Source organism: Rhipicephalus microplus, chromosome 5 (assembly GCF_043290135.1).
Source record: "Rhipicephalus microplus isolate Deutch F79 chromosome 5, USDA_Rmic, whole genome shotgun sequence".
NCBI lineage: Eukaryota > Metazoa > Arthropoda > Arachnida > Ixodida > Ixodidae > Rhipicephalus > Rhipicephalus microplus.
In genome coordinates this window covers 178,254,237-178,271,336 of record NC_134704.1, presented here as the reverse complement: position 1 = coordinate 178,271,336, position 17,100 = coordinate 178,254,237, and the positions used below count along the sequence as shown (strand labels likewise).

The 17,100-nt window shown below is 45.8% G+C and overlaps 1 protein-coding gene across 3 annotated transcripts in view; it reads right to left on the bottom strand.

Annotated features, from left to right (window-relative positions):
- DCTN4-p62 (dynactin subunit 4) overlaps positions 1–17,100 on the bottom strand; it is a 97,000-nt gene that overhangs the window by 4,154 nt on the left and 75,746 nt on the right. For 2 of the 3 annotated variants that reach the window (XM_037424893.2, XM_037424894.2), the window contains exon 13: positions 12,747–12,822. The exons of the other annotated variant lie outside the window; for it this stretch is intronic. In XM_037424893.2, the coding sequence (XP_037280790.1) occupies positions 12,747–12,822 (76 nt within the window). The remainder of the gene's footprint in view (positions 1–12,746; positions 12,823–17,100) is intronic. 3 annotated transcript variants of the gene reach the window in all.

Sequence of the window (17,100 nt, the reverse complement as noted above, 5' to 3'; positions counted from 1 at the left end):
TCGTGTTGTCTATACATTTGCTGAATTAATGACGTGAAAACACTCGTTGTCAGTGAATCTACCGCGCGTTCTCTTGTACTTGCTTCGTTGTCGGTGAGCTGTTACTCGATGTTGATACTCGGACGAAATGATTTCGCCGAAGGTGTTGCGCTGGCCCAGAGTGTTGAGCCCCGTTCCATTAGTTTGGGATCGTCACGACACGAGCGCTGCGCAGCTGATGTGCTTTCTGAGCCGGAGAAAGAGTCGTGCCTTCTGCTTTACAATCGGATGTAAACAAGAGAGGAGAATTTGCCCAGTCAATATGGCCGACTTCTGGCTCCATCCCAGCTTCACGAGTGACGTCAGGGCTTCTCCTACCTTTCCTTCCTCCGTGTTAGCTAGAGACAGTTTAGGCTTATGACTGAACTTGTCTTGGATTCGTATTAGTTCCGGTTTCGCTTTTATAGCCAATTATTGTGCACATACTAGTTTCATTTTGGGGAATGAATTCTGAGTGTCAGATTACCGTTTGCCATTTTGTTTGGTGTGATAAAGTATGTTATTTTGCCACAAGCCCGCCTTCGCCATCTGTCTCTCTCCGGCTTCTATCTGATGCAAGTGCTCTCGAGATAAGTTTGTGACTACGGCTCTGATCGTTAACATCCAAAAACTAAGCAACACTCAAGTAGTCGCCTGTGCTCTTTTCGCTTCATTATCACATTTTAGTATGGTTGGTTTGGTCAAAACAATTAGCCTTGTAGCTTGGCTCAACACGGTGGTCAATGTAGTTGATGTTGCTGTATGAACACAGACGAGAAACCACTCACTTCGCAGTGGGATAACCAGCATGACACATTTAATTTGTGCTGCACACCCACCTTGCCAAACCCTAACATTCACTCAATATAACATAAAAATGACCGGGCAGAATACTTGTCCCGAGTGTACTACTTCCGTAAGACGGCAGGATGGATCATGCAAAATGTGTGATATGAAAGCCAAATAGTGGGAAAAAAAAGGTAGTTCTGTCGCTTCGTATTTGGAATAACTACCTCAGGTAGACAGTGTTTTGCATGGTCAAGAACCATGTCTGACAAGTCGCGCAATGATACATACCATATTTACTCAAATCTAGGCCAACCCCGATTCTAAGCCCACCCCTAAAGTCCCAAGCCCGGGGGAAAAAAAAAACTTACCTCGAATGTAGGCCGAACAAAACCGCGCAGACAGCATTCACAAAAAGAAAACATTTATTAACATGAAGATGAAATAGAGCAGTTGGTTCTTGATACAAATAGCTCAGGAAACACACAGCCTCTAGTCTTGCTGTGCGTGTTTCTTTGACGTCACTTTTTTTGCGTTGCTTCTAGTCCGATGCCACGTTCGTTTAGAGTCGTCGTCGCTGTTTCCCTTGTCGCTGTCTTCAAACAGTGCACAACCCTTGGTGCCATCAAGCGCATTGGATATGCCACACTTCTTAATAGAGTGCACAATCAAAATTTCAGGGTTGTCCCACGCTGCAACTCCTCCAGCGGTGCACATTTTTTTCCTCCCCTCCAAAGTCCGGCCCGGCCTGAATGTTGAATGACGACTCCGCAGCTAGGACAACTTTCCTTTTATAAGCGGCTTCGCTTGTTTGGCACCATTGAGCTATGCCACACACAAACTACTCGAAGAGTGGCTCGAAACAACAAATGGTTTGCCTCAACCCTCGCCACAAAGATAAAAATGGCAGCCAAGTGCTGACTTGGCTATTAACCGCTATAATACCAACTAGATGGCGCTAGTTGTGTACCACTTTTCTTTATGAAAAGTGGTACGCAATTTTATGAAAAGTGGTACACTTCTTTATGCGCACCACTTTTCTTTCTTTCAAAAAAAAAACGAAGAAAAACTATCCGCCTAGATTCTAATAAATACAGTACAACATAGTTAATTTTCTTCTAAGAGCAAAATAAACGTAAATCATGTTGTTGTGCTAGTCTATTGTTTCTATAACTGTGGATTTCGCTGCTTAGTTTTGTGAACGACAGCCAAGGTTTCACAAAAGCTGTACAACTGGTAGACAAAATTATTTTAAAAAAGTAAACACAAGAAAGGTTCTTATGTTACTCGTAAGCTTAAGCCCGATTGTGCTTGGTGCTTCATGGACAGAAAAAACTAGCTGTTTTCACTATACCACCGCCGCAATCCATTCAAATATCACCTCTCTAAAGAGAAAAGAAGAAAGAAAAAGAAGCATGCTGACGTGCGAAAATCAGCATCACTTTTTGTCTGCTAGCACCTCCCTGTAAACAGTTCTAATTCTGTCCACACTTGGGGGACAATAAACGATCAAGTAATAAGTAGTAGTCAAAATTTAAGCAAGAGATAGGCAACCATTTGTGAGCAAAAAACAAATGCCGTCATTACCAAGGAATGGCAAATGCGTGCTCACGCACGATCACATGCATGGGTTTATGCTGAGACAGCATAAACAAACAGCGTAAACAAACAAACAGCATAAACAAACTTAAATATTACAGTCCAGAAAAAAAAAACACTATCCTCAAAGAATGCCAGCACTCCCTTGCCCTGCTGAAAGAGGTTGAAATATTGTTACATTTTTCCCAGTAGAAAGAGTGCTGAAAACATAAGACACCGACCGCTTGCAACATGTTTGGGTAGTCTCATATTATCATATTTGACCTCGAACAGATCAAAATGTTTCAGGATGTCTCACAGACTCATTCCCTGCCTATAATGCATCATTTGAGATGAAATTAGGCAAGCCACAACAAAAAAAACTAACTCCAACGGTACGAATACCTTTCATGAACACTGTGCTTTGCACGCTCCAGTTGGCTGCTAGACCAGGAATGGCCCTGCCCGCTAGGCAATATGATGGCGCCCACGTTAAAAAGGTCTATACTGTGCACACACATTGTCACTCATTTGAATGCGTGGGTGGGCAATGTCATGGGTCACTTACAATAAGAACGATCCCCAGTGGTTCGCCCACTATACAAAATTCAATTTTTGTTGACCTTCAACGTCAAATTAAAGTTATAAATCTTTTTTATAGTACAACTATCCCTTGTTGTTCTTGGCATCTTGTAATGCAGAGTTTCGTTGTCAATCTGACGGCTGCTTTGGCAAATATGTACATTTCGTGGAATCATTTTGTATTTCGATGAAACATATGTTTTTTTTTTTTTTCAATGTCTATGTAAGCACTACTGCTGTTACGCCAAGCGCGAGCAGGACCACGTCAGGAGGCAAACCACCTCCTTTTGTCCTGATCATGGGCAATGCATTTGTATTGTCCAGAAAATGAAATGAATAAAATAAATTGACATGCCCATTGCCACTTATCTGATGGACGATCTTCTAAAAATTTTCCAAGAGGTAGATCGTTCCTTTAAGATGAGAAGACTCCCCCCTCCCCCCCCTTCCAAGGCATCCTGTTACCTAAAGGGGTCCGGCAACACTTTTTCAAGTAGCCACAGAATGAATTCACTAAAGGAGCTACAGTAGACTCTCAGTAAATGGAAATCTGTTAAACAGAATTACTGCTTTAACGTAACTATTGCCTCTGCAATGTTTGGTTTAGGGCTTGTATTCTGCACCCCATGTTCACCTCTCAGTAAACAGAACTCCTGTTAAATGAAACAGATTTTTCCGGTCCCTTCAGGTTCCGTTTACTGAGAGTCTACTGTAAGTGCCTCATAAATTCACCACCGCAAAAATTTTTTGAATCCATCCAGTACAAGCGGAGTTGCAAAGATTTGTCGCACGCTGCACTTGCATCCTTTCTTCTGTCGTTCTGACGAAGGCACTGGAAGCTAAGCAAGGTATGACAAGAGGAAAGAATACAAGTCACACATGCCTGGTGACCTTGAGCAGTTTTTCTGTTTCTTTTTGTTCTTCGACCACGTGGCTTTTCAGTGGGATTGAGTGCGCGCGTGGACAAGTCACAGCTTTCCACAGCTGCCTGAGTAATGACCAAGCGTACCATGTTCAAATCAACCAATGGCTGATACAATCACTGCAACGATTGACTTCTGAGCTTGTTTCCTCATTCGTGGAGAGAAAAGAAAGCAATTTTCAGCTCACTTTGAGAATTTATTGTGAATTGCGGGCCATGTGCTGCATGATATCATTTGACCCGTGTTTTCTCAGGAGCCTCGACAACCAATTGGGCAGCGTTGTCCGACCATGCCCAAGAAGTGTTGGAGGTCCTCTTTAAATGGCCTCTCACCAGGTTTGACAATTTTGAGCTGACGAGCGCAATGTATACATGGGGCGTTCATGATCACGTCTGCCGAAATTCACCACGCTACACACCATGGAAATGGGTCAAATTTCAAGATGAACGCTGCTTGCCCTTCCTTTCGCGAGTGCACGCCCAGAGAATGAAGGCATGACGTACCCGTAGAAATTGCTCTACGTAGATAGTAGTGCTGAGTTGTCGGTCCTCTACGTAGATGACTGTGCTCTGACGTGGCTGATAGTAGCACGTGACACGGCAAAAATTATTTCACACGACATGTGTTTGTGTAATTTGTTATTGGATAGATGAATAATATTTAAAATAAATAATGAGACATAAGAAGGAAATGTGTGCATCTTTTTCATTTTTTCCCGTGAATTGCAACAAGATTCGGTACTAATGTACTTGCGTTTTCCATGCGTTCGTGTCTCGGCATCAAGCAGACGCCAGTCCTGGAAACAAAATTAATGCTCCCATGCTCTCCAGTACTCATTGTGATTGCTTATTTTACTGCGTCTAAGCCAGCGTTTCGAATTGAGGGCGCACCGAGGTATCCTATCGTAAGAAACAGGCAGTAGACCACAAAATAACGCTCGTCAACAAAACGCCGCCGCTCAATAGTGCGAGGGTTGGGCTTGCTCGAGGACGTCATGCGCACATGATCGTTTGCTCGAATGCTGTAGAGGATAGGGAACAGATTTGGCTTGCGAAGGCTACGCCGGGTGAGCAGCAACGGTTTTGAGCTCGCCTCCTCTCATCATGGTTTCATGCCGATTAAAAGTACTGGCTTTCTCAGCTCATAATGAACCAATAAAAAAAAAATGTGACATAATGCTCTTTTTGGAACACACAGCAACTGCCAGCATTTAACTAGGATTTGTTATGAGGCCTGGTGAGGGACTCTTTGAAGTGTAAGTAACGGGCTCTGGCTTGTTCTAACACCAGTGAGCTCAATAATTCACACAGAAAACTGTGGAAATCGCATTTCAGAAATAAAAGAAATATAAAAGCAAGATCAGCATAGCAAAAAGCATGCACAAGTGTGTCGGAGCCAACACGGAAAAAATCTAGTCCTCAGAGCATCGAGTTTCCCACTGATTTCTTTATTCCCGCACTGCACCTGCTGCGCGACCGAATGTCAACCTCTTCCTGGACGAGCGCCGCGTACCAAGGTGCTACAGGGCTCCTCCCTGTAGAACCTGAGTCATAGGAGTCGTCATGTGAACTTGCTTGAATGTGAGCACGCAGACCGGAGATGTAAGCCCTGCGGACTCCAGAACGGTGACATATGCAGGTTTTAGTCAATCGGCAGCCACGTCGTCTTTGCGGCTGATGATGTACAGCGTGAACATCTTTGGCATACGATGGAGTACGCGAAACGGGCCATCATAGGCCGAGTGTGAAAGGCAGTCGTATTTGATCACGCGAAATGAAGACGTGACTGCAGTCATGCAGATCCCGGCTGACAAAGACAAACAGGGGGTGTCAGTCGGCAGGAATGACAAGAGTAAGGTCCCGAAACATGGTGCACAGCTCTTTAAAGTAAGGGCGCGTTCACACCTGAGAAGTGATGTGAAAACTAAAACACTAGAGCGGCCGGAAAAAGAGGACCGCACGCGTCGATGTGCACATTTGTTTTGCCCCATCCCGCCGCCGCTGCCGTCGCTACCTTGGCAATTCCAGTTTGCCTCCTTTGTGAAAAGTAAAGTTCGTACCAAATTCTAGTTATTCACGCAAAGTACTGAAAAGAAATGGCTCGCACCTTTTCAAACGTTGTTTCGTGAGATACGCCAGCAGAAACAACACAAGCAAATGCACCTGCAGCAGTAACGACGGATTCAACCAGCTGTACACAAAAGCGAGACACGTTGGGGCTTGCCGACTCGCTGCAGCTGCATCGTCCACTTCCAGAGTTCTCGTTGATCCTAATCCAAACCACGCTCTCGATGAACGCGTCCTCATTGACGCCATCAAGCTTCGTCATGCTGAACGGGTAGTTTGCAATTTGAGTCGATGCGAGCCACCACCGACGCCTATGCTGTCATGTTGAATCTGCGCCAGCTAGTTAGATCAAGTGGTTTGCTTCAGCGCAGCCAAAGCTATGAAACGGAAACCGGATCCGTTTTCGTGCGGCAAGAAAATTGGTCTCGAACCGATTTTTGCGCGCTGGCCGCGAGGCCTGGTTTTTCGGCTGCTTGGGCGGCGAAACGAGCCGCTTTCGCTCGCTTTGAAACCAAGTCTGAACGCGCCCCAAGTGGAGGCATCATGAGTGGAAGGTGGTGACGACAGCTCGAAGAATTTTCCTGTAGAATGCAGGGAAACATAATAGACTAGCTCGGCTGATAAGCCACTGAGATCCGCCTTTAATGTTGATCGGATGCCCAAAAGTATGAAGATGAAGTGGGCCAGCAGACATTCTCTTTTGGCTCGGCTTGGAACCCCTTGCCCGGGCTGAGCTTGGGCTTCATAATGCGGGCCCGGGCCGGGCCGTGAAATCAGGCCCGTGCTGTGCTATAATACATACGCCACTGATGTCCTGTGTTGTGTGTAGTTATTGGTTTGAGCTATTGAATTGTCCTAGTAATCTCGTTTTGATTTCCCATATCCAGCACCAGTTCATTTTCTTCGCCTGCTAAGTGACATGATACATGTCTCTGCGTTACATGTTGTTTCTCATAGACACTTAAAAGCAGCGCTGACCTCACTGATTGGTCCTGTGCACTACAAAACTGTGCCTTCGCACTGTGGCAATGTGACTTGCACGTGTCATGTATTTGTTTACCTCACAATTTTTCACACAGCCCTTGTTCACTGCGTCACCTGTGAGCAACCGACGAGCGCCACGTGAGGGAAACCTTGCTCGGTTGTTGGCTGCATGCTGATTACATAATCACTGTTGTCAGGTGATTCTTATTTATTTATCATAGTACCCACAGCACCCAAAGGAATTACAGTGGGAGAAGAATGGGGAGGGAGAGGAATACTATATTTCTATAGAGAATACAGATTCCAAAACTTCAGCAGTGCAATAAAAACGTAATTCACTGCCCACTTATAGTGGTACATAGGAGCACACAGTATAAAATAGGCTCATATCACCTCTTCAAACTTACACAACTGTGTGAGTACACTACTCCAGAACCTTCAGTGAACTTGCAAATACATCATGTGTAGCGATTTCTGTAACTTTAGAAGGCAACCTATCCCACTGGCTTGCTGTCCTGGGAAAAAACTACATTTGAAGTGCGTCAGTGCTGCATTTTATTTCTTTTATCTTATTGGCATGGTCTAGTCACTGTGAAACGTAATCTGGTTTACAAATACTGCGAGGAGTTTAGACCTGTTAGATTATGAAACACCGTTGTGAAAAAGTTTCAATTTCAGATAATCCCTTTGTTTGTGTAGAAGTTCCCAACATCGAGTTGCACCTACCCTTTTACATGGTGAAAAAAACGCTAGGCCTGCACAGAAGGTGCAGTACAGTCACAGCGAAATCTAGAAGAGTGGCATTTCAGGGCCTTTTCTAAACACTTATTAGGTGACTGCTGCAGGCACACTTGCTGGGTACCCGCTACAGCATTAATACAGTTAAACCTGGACATAATATAATTGATAAAGTCTCGAAAAAATTCGTTATAGAGAGGATTTCGTTATATGCAGGTTCGGTACGAAAATTTGGAAATTAAATGCGAAATTAAACATGAGGGGTACTGAAGAAGAGCTAACCCAAAACACTATTTTACAGTAAAAAAAACTTAATTATTATTGCGATAGCAATTACATGGATACACTCAGTGGGTTTTTTACATAGCTGACATGTTCTGTAACAAGTCCAAATTGATAACATGTCCCCGTGCATCGTAACTTTCACAAGCGGGTAAAAGCGCGCGAGCGCTGCTGAAGCAGAGATCAACTGAGTCAGCCTATCCCTATCACCTGCAGAGTACATAAGATAACATCGCTGCCATGTTCTGTAACAAGTCCAAATTGATAACATGCCCCCGCGCATCGTAACTTTCACTAGCAGGTAAAAGCGCACGAGCGCTGCTGAAGCAGAGATCAAATGAGTCAGCCTATCCCTATCGCCTGCAGAGTACATAAGATAACATCTGCCGTGTGTTACAACTGCCATCAAATGCTCAAACAGAGAGCAAACCACCCGTCATGAACGAGCATGAAACAACACGGGGAGGGCGGGGGTAGAGGAGAGAATCGATCTAGTAGCATTAATGAACTTAGATTTTAAGAGCGGTCGCGATCGCTGGCACACTTGCGATCTCGGCGAGTATCACTGCTGTTTTAACGCGAAGTGACTGTTTGAGAAAAGCACTTCTCCCTGGAGAGGCCGTGTTTGCTCACACCAGCATGTTGTAGGAGTTTCGCGATATCCAATCCAAAAAAGTTGGCTGCAGCCTTATTACCATTACAATTTTTTGCTATCACGTTCATTGCATTGCATTCAAGGTGTCGTCGTGTTGCCAGAACTAATCGGATAATCGGGAAAACTACCAGCCTGCGAACTCGCGGCGCGGCGCAAGACAGAAGCGCGTTACGAGCCAACCTCCGAAGATCTGTCATCACCGTGGTCACGGAGAGTTTCCATCAGCGCCTAATCTGACATCCCCGCGGTGGTGAGGACACGGTTGTCCAAAATTAGGAAAAGTCAGTTTTGCCGCAAGGGCAAAGCAATTAATGACTGCAATAGCAACAACTTTGAATGTAACGCTAAGAACGGCAAGCAGATCGAAACATGCAACGCGCTGCTCACGCACAAATGACGCATGAAAACAATTCACATGACCAGAGCGAACTAACAACGTTTACCGCTCGACACTTAATGCACTGTATAAACAAAAACAAGGCACGAAACGTAATCACAAGTACAGATATGAGTGCGAACTAACAAGTGCCCCAGTTGTTACTTCGCTGTTTTTGAAAAGCGCACTCTTTTCGCAAACGGCACCTGTCCAGCGAGCGAAGTAATCTTTGTGCGCCCAGCAACTAAACGCAATCGTTCCGGTCAAAGTCGAAGGCGCTATTTTCCCCACCGAAGGATAAGCGCGCACGCATAACCTCCCCCTCCCCCTCTCCTCTATTCGTGGGGCAAAGTACGCATGGGAGATAAGGGCGTGTCGGCGCATTGTGATAACAGGGTGCCGAGCGCGGGCAGCCTTTTGATTTTTTTTGGAGTTTTCACATTGGATACATACATATACGGTGAATGACGGCTGCGGCAACAACAGCAATAAACCAGCCGGGACTCTCCACATAAATGGTATGGTAATAAAAGAAAGCAACGCCAGGCCTGCGCGTAAGGCGCAGCACAGTCACAGCAAAAGCTGAGCGGCCTTTCAGAGCCTTTTCAGAACATTCATTGGGTATCCATTGCAAGCACACCTGCTTGATACCCACTAGGGCATTAATAATAAACTTTTGGGTAGTAGGCTGGCATTTGCTATGCTATTTTTTGTCATTCTTCTGAGAAGCGTGGTATCCGTGGAACACTTGCAAGGAATTGCGTGCCAATTGTTCATGCAGTGGCTGACGACCAGGAATCATGGCTGAAGTGGGTGTGCGCCACAGTTACAAGAACAATCTTTTGTAATGGGTTGGAGCATTGGACCACCCACTCGTTACGCTATTCACATTGTGCGACGAATGGTTGTCTTTTGCTGTTTTAAAACGCTTTATAAGTCGTATTGACGCAACTGCTTCCCCGACATCAAGCCTGCCTAAGGCAAGTTTGCCAACACGTCTCAAGCACCGGTGTGGCTCAGTAGTATATAATACTAAGCTGGGACCCAGCGGACCTGGGTTCGAGCCCCACTGTGTCTGGTGCTAGGTTTGCCAACAAGTCACAAGCACCGGCCTAGCTCAGTGGTAGAATACTGGGCTGGCACCCAGCAGACCTTGGTATCGAGGCCCACTGTGTCTTTGCTGCTAGGTTTTTTTTCCCTAATTTCACGCGATGTGGTTATGAACACCGGCCGCGGCGGACAGCTGCACGTGATCCGAGTTGTGATCGCATAACAGCTTTCACTATGAAAAAGCAAAGCTGAACGTCTTCAGGGGTCACACTATGCACGCGCAGTGAAATTATGAACGCGCGCACGGTGTCGAAAACGAAGAGCAAGCGACACGGATACCGCGGAAAACTATTCGGTAAAGCGTCCTCCAAGTGCAGCGTGGCCCCACATATGTGACGCTAACTAAAGCATGGCACTGCCAACGTGCAAACGTAGTTTCCTTTCTTCCTTTTTTATTTTGGTTTGGAAGAGGGGGGGCACACTCGCCTGGTGTGCCGTGCATGCCACGCTGCTTCGTCAGCAGCGGGGCAACCGCGGAAGATGCATGCTCTTAACAAAATGCGAAGCAAAATTCCTAGATTGTCCGTGGGGAAAATTCGTTATATCAAGGTTGTCTCCCGCTGTTACTTTGTTACACAGAGGTCGCAAATACATGTGCTTCTATGGAGCAACAGCGGGGAATAGAAAAACTTCGTTATATCGAGGAATTTATTATATGGAGGTTCATTACAAGCAGGTTTAACTGTAATAATAATTTCTGGGTAATAGGCCGGCATTCGCCGTGCTATCCCTCGACATTCTTCTGAGAAGCATTGTACCCGCTAAACACTTGCAAGAAATTTCGTGCCAATTCTGTATGCAGTGGCTGATGACGATGAGGAATTATGCCTCAAGTGGGTATGCACCACCGTTAATAGGTGATAAAAAACAAGCTTTTGTATTGGGTTGGAGCATTGGACGACCCACTTGTTACATGATTCGCATTGTGTGTCACCTGATTGTTCCTTTGCTGATCTAAAACACTTTATAACTCACATTAATGCAATTCCTTTCCCGACATCAAGCCAGCCTAAGGCAAGTTTGCGAACTTGTCCTAAGCACCGCCACAACTCAGTGGTAGAATACTGGCCTGGCATGCAGCGGCATGCATCAAGCCCCACTGTGTCCTTGGTACAAGGTTTTTTTTCTTATTTAGCGATAATACCGTAATTACTCGAATCTAATGCGCACCTTTTTTCCGGTTAAGCGAGTTCATAAATCGCATGCACGTTAAAATCGAGTGCGAAAAAAAAAATGAATACGGTCATTCTATTGCCATCGAAGTTTCCAAAACGGCCGCCCCCTACGTGCTTCGGCATGGCGCTTCGGCCATTTCTGCCTATGTGTTTCCCATGTGCGGCACTTCGTACGTGTGCTGAGGAGTTCGTCATCTTGTTGTTCATTAGCATCGACGGCATGGAAGGGTCGACTCCAGAAACTCGACGAGTGCACCACGATGCCGCTTTTAAAAGTAAAGTCGTCGCATGTGCCGAAACAGACGGAAATCGGGCCGCATCGCGGTCGTTCGGAGTTTCCGAAACGTGCATGTGGGACTGGCGGAAACAAAAGCACAAGATTGTCAAAGATTCATGCAAATGCTTCAGTGGACCACAGCAGGGTTGGTTTCCGCAAATTGAAGAGCTGCTCGCCAAGTATGTGCTTGAGCAGCGACCGGCGCAACGGCCCGTGACGACAGAACTGCTCTAAGTGCGGGCTATGCAGTTAGCTTTAGAAAAAGGGCCAACGCAGAGCCAGTTCAAAGGGAGCATGTGCTGGCTAACTAACTTTATGAAGAGGAAAGGCTTTTCTCTCCGAAAGCGAACGGGCATGCGCCAAAACTTGCCGAAGGAGTACGAAGAAAAGCTTCACAGTTTTCAGAGGTTCGTCCTAAACTTGCGGCACAACAACGGCTACCTGCTTGGGCAAATTGTGAATGCCGATCAGACGCCTCTTTACTTCGACATGCCTGGCACCACAACCGTCAAGAAGAAGGGAGCGAAGCCAGTTCGCATGCTGACATCGGGCCACGGTAAAACAAGAGTGACGGCAATGCTCCATTGCACATCAGATAGGCACAAGCTTCCCCCGTACCTCATATTTAAACGGAAGACGCTCCCGAAAGGAGTCGATTTCCCGAGTAGTGTGATCGTGCGGGCCAACGAGAAAAATGGGTGCGCGTTACAATCTAGGGCGCGGTAGAATAGAGTGAATACAGTAGTTTACGTACACCAGCGGTGGCAGACAACTACGGCACCGCGCATGACCCGAATTTCGATCTCATAACAGCTTTCACTGTAAAAAGATAGGGAAGACACGTGACGAACCGCAATCAACCGAAGCAGCTGTCCTATCATTAGTAATTACCTTTCGTACACTGCTTATCAACATAATTCTTATGGCAAGCCTGCTCAGAATGCATAAGCAGACATCATAACAAGTTTTGTATCTCGAATTGTTTACGGGCCCTCGAAAGATGCCACTGTCTCAAAACTTGCTTTCACTTTTGTCATCTTTACAACTCAACTTCTTCCTGAAGCATATTGTTCTGTTATTTCTGGATGGAAAATTTCGCCCCCTTAATCCTCCTAAAAGTGCCACTGTGCTCGTGCTTGCTTCTAAGTTCACCTTTGTTGCCAATCTCGCAACATAGCAATGAAGAAGGGACTCACAATGACAGCGTCCACCTCAGAAGGAATGACTCGAATGTAGAAGCCCAGCCGGTTGGCTTTCCGGAATGTCACTACACTGCAAAGACAGCAATATCATGACCAAAGTTAGAAATCAATAGCAAATAGGTTTTAAATATGTAGCAAGTGATACATCTGCTTGCCAAAAGATCACATAAGGGTCATTCCATGTCGTCATGGAATGAACATTAGGACAGTCACGTCATTCCATGTCGTGACTGTCCTAATGTTGGCCGCTCGACCATTTGAGACTTTATTAAAAAACTTTGAGGACTGTGTATTTAAAGCTAGTGGTCTTCACCAAAGAAATTTTTCGTGGCAAAATTTTTCAGTGGTGTTGAGCTTTTGCCCATGTTTAGATTATCGAAAAGCTCATACAACGCTTTGTCAAGAAAAATGTGTTCATTATAGATTAGGTTAGAACAAGATTTCCCAACAAAACAATCGTAGGCTTTTTACTACCACAATCTTAGGTTTTCACAATCATGGCTATAATCTTTGATCTCTCAAAGACTTTTGGCCCTAAAAACGAGGCGATGATGCGACTAAACAGGGCAGTGGAGCGTTCCAGGCTGCTAACACTTGTAGAATACAACTACTGTTGTTGTCCAAGCATAGCCACACTAAGGCAATCAGCTTGTTGGACTGTCAGATTACCCTGAGGCAGAACTACAGGCAGAAGTCTGATCGAAAACGTTACAAGGTTATAGTTTCGCATGCGAATGACAGAAACAAATATGTTGTTCATCTGGTGTGGGACACTATAACTTGAGAGACGAGTTTAAATAACCGGTCGCTCCCTCTGGATTTAGACCATATGAACAAGGACTTACATCGTTTGTATAGATCCTAGGTTTAAAACTTTATTTCACAAGGAGCGTGATTTTCTCAGTTTTGGGCAGGACACTGTAGCATTGGCTGTGAACTGTGTACTGGACTTTCAGGAAATTTCGTCTGAATGTGCAAGGTATAATAAGTGGATTGACTGAAAGATTGCAGTGACTGCTGGAACTGAAATATAAGGATTTGCAGCAGTGGCTTGAAAGGGAAAACCCTGAATATACGTGGTCTGAGAGCCAGAGTAGTCAACCAGTGGATGAGGTGTGCTCCGATAGTAGGGCCTTTATTAGTAATTTCGACGGCAGACTTGAGAACACTTGTGATGAAACTTTAGGTGCAGATTCCCTACAAGTGGACGGCAGAGTCGAAGGGAAGGGTGACGGTGAGAACAGTCGAGGTTTGGTGACCCTGATCAATGCGGCTTCGCAGGAAGTTTCAGAGAAGGGACAGTCAAGTTCCTTATATAGCCATGTGGCTAAACGAACAGGTGCAACCGAATACACAGCTTTAGAAGAGGTAAGGGGTCCTCTAGAAAACCTTGATGGAAGGGCACTTGATGTTCGCATAGAGTGCACATCCGAAAAGCAAGGAGCAGTCTCTAGAAGAGATGCCGATTCTTCCGGTGCACGAAGTAAGACAAGTGACATAGCAAAGCGTAAGCTTTGTAGACGACTCTGAGACGGTAGCCGTAGAGTCATCCTGTGTAACACCAGCAGATATAAGCAGTGGCATAGGCACGATACGGTTAGCTCGTCTCAACATGGTGCTATAATTGCGTCGTATCAAAGTACAGAGTATAGCGTTCTGCACGAAGAGCAGGAAACGACTACGAAATCATTCAGTTCAGAAAACAAAAAGGAATTAGGTGAAAGAGCATGTGAGTTGTGTGCAATCCAAGCAGAACACTTAGAGGAGGTGGCAGCAGCGTCTGTCTGCGTGCAGCCAGCTGTTGTAACAGATGCCGTTGGCATGGCTGATGATCATGTGGATAACTATCTTATGAACATACAGAAGTTCATATTTAGTTCCGATGAGATTTACACAAGTGAGCTGACCAAAAGGGCAGAAACACCTGTCCAAGTGTGTATGGCAGTGTCGCAAGTGGAGCCAGTGACCAATGGTGAAGTAGAATGCCAGGAAGGCCTAAATATAGAGGTCGACTGTATTCACAGTGAAGCGGCTGGCCTTACAAAAAGTGAACAAGAATATAACAAGCCAGTTTTACTGCAAAGCTCTTTGAGCAATGAGGAAGCTCAGGTGCCTTCTCGGGCGTCAGCTGACCAGGAAGTCGTTAAGATTATAATCTTTGATCTCTCCAAGACTTTTTCCCTAAACGAGGCAATAATGCGACTAAACAGGGCAGTGGAGCATTCCAGACTGCTAACACTTGTAGAATACAACTACTGTTGTTGTCCAAGCATAGCCACACTAAGGCAATCAGCTTGTTGGACTGTCAGATTACCCTGAGGCAGAACTACAGACAGAAGTCTGATCGAAAACGCTACAAGGGTTTAGTTTTGCAAGCGGATGAAAGAAACAAATATGTTGTTCGTCTAGTGTGGGATGCTATAACCTGAGAGTCAAGATTAAATAACCGGTCGCTGCCTCTAGATTTAGACCACATGGACAAGGACTTGCATCGCTTGTATATATTCTGGGTCTACAACTTTATTTCACAAGGAGTGTATTTTCTTAGTTTTGGGCAGGACGCTGTAGCTTGGCTGTGAACTGTGTACTGGACTTTCAGGAAATTTCGTCTGAACGTACAAGGTATAATAAGTGGATTGACTGTAATATTGTAGTGAACATTTGGCAGGATATGTGTTGTGTGTGGTGAAACGCGCACTTATTTGCAGTTTTTTCAAAGCGGAAAAAAAATTCTTAAAAGGGGGGCTTTTGTGATGTGATTTTGCGCATTTAAAAAGTGCGCCACTCCATCAGCCAGAAGAAGATGATGATAACGCTCGGTTGCGGCACGTGTGGGCACGAACATTTTGGTCCAATAAGGTCCCTCCAGAGAGATTTAGGAGAGCCACTGGAGAAGAACAGCGAAGCTATAGGCAGACATGGCCGAGTCGGGACCGAGTGAAGAAGGTGGCCAGGGTGCGGGAGTGGCGGCCAGCAGAGCTCTTGCATGAAGGTCCCAGCGGGCTGCCACCTGAACACAGAGCTTCTTCTCGTTGCCTGACGTGGGCCAGGTTTGTTCTGGTCTTCTGGCGTTGGCCAAGAAACGTCTCCTGCTTCGTGTGCGACCTGCGACTGCTGAACGACGAAAGGTCACTGATGTCGGACAGCCCGACCCTTCCTGCCGTGCCAGTCAACACCTGAGCATCTCCACCTATTCGCCAGTCTTTCCCTGCTGCACGAGTGCGTCTTCCCCGTTACTCGGTCGCATAAGTTGCAAGCCCCGCATTACCGCTGTCACCATTAGCGTGAGTGCGTTCATGACTTGGTAGCAGAGCCTCCGCTGCAAGCACCGCGTTTCGCTACGTTGTGAGAAGGGTTATTTTCCACTGAACATTTATTTCCATGCACTGTTTACGTCTTTCACCATTCGTTCTTCCTGCCAACCTCTTTCTAGTTGTGCGTGCTGTGTTCTTTGCCTGCTGTTTGTCTTTTAGAGGTTTTTAAAATATATTGAGTGTTGGGGATGTGGGTGGAAAGGAAATGGTCTCGTCAGCTCATTTCCCGATGATGGTTATGTCATCGGTGGTTTTTGCTTTACACGAACCTGCACGAGAGCTTGCCCATTAAACAGCCTCGTGACAGAATCACAATCATGGGCAGCCAAGTCAATTAAAAATGCAAACCTTGTTAGATTTCATTTAGCTGTCCCCTGACAGCATGTATGATGTGCTTATGCAGCAAAGGGCACTGATGTTTGTAATCCCCCTGTTAGCTTTATATTGCCAAGGCAATGATTGCTTAAACGAAGAAAGCCTTTACCTCCTTTGCTCTTGTAACTCCTCCTTTATTTCATTCAATGCCAGTCCAAATGCGTGCTCCTCAATGGGAGCCATTGGTCTACCTTAGTTCAGGGAGTGGTGTTGACCTGATGCCACATGACGTGTAGAGCTCTATGCATCACACAAGCATCCACACACTTTCCCCGTAGATGTGATAGACGTGTTTCTCGCTCCGATATCATACGTCTGTCAGATTAGTTCCTTTGCACTGCTTCTTTGTGACTTGAAGCAATGCCGCCACCGCCTCACAGCCCTCGTGATACAGAAGTGTCGCAAAGACGCATCCCTATTGGTTGCCTGCATCCCGCCACGACGAACTCGCTATCTCGAAACACCATGTCTCTCACAGAACCAGCGTGACCGCCAACATAGTGAACACGAGGAATGCATGACGCCACCCCCTAGATCTGTACACAACTGAACAAAAAAGTACTCTACATGATTTCCGTGCTGATGATGGGTTCTCTCCTTCATGACCGCAAAGCACACGCGAAGGCTCGGCCATGGGCGAGAGGAGGATAGGGCTAAAA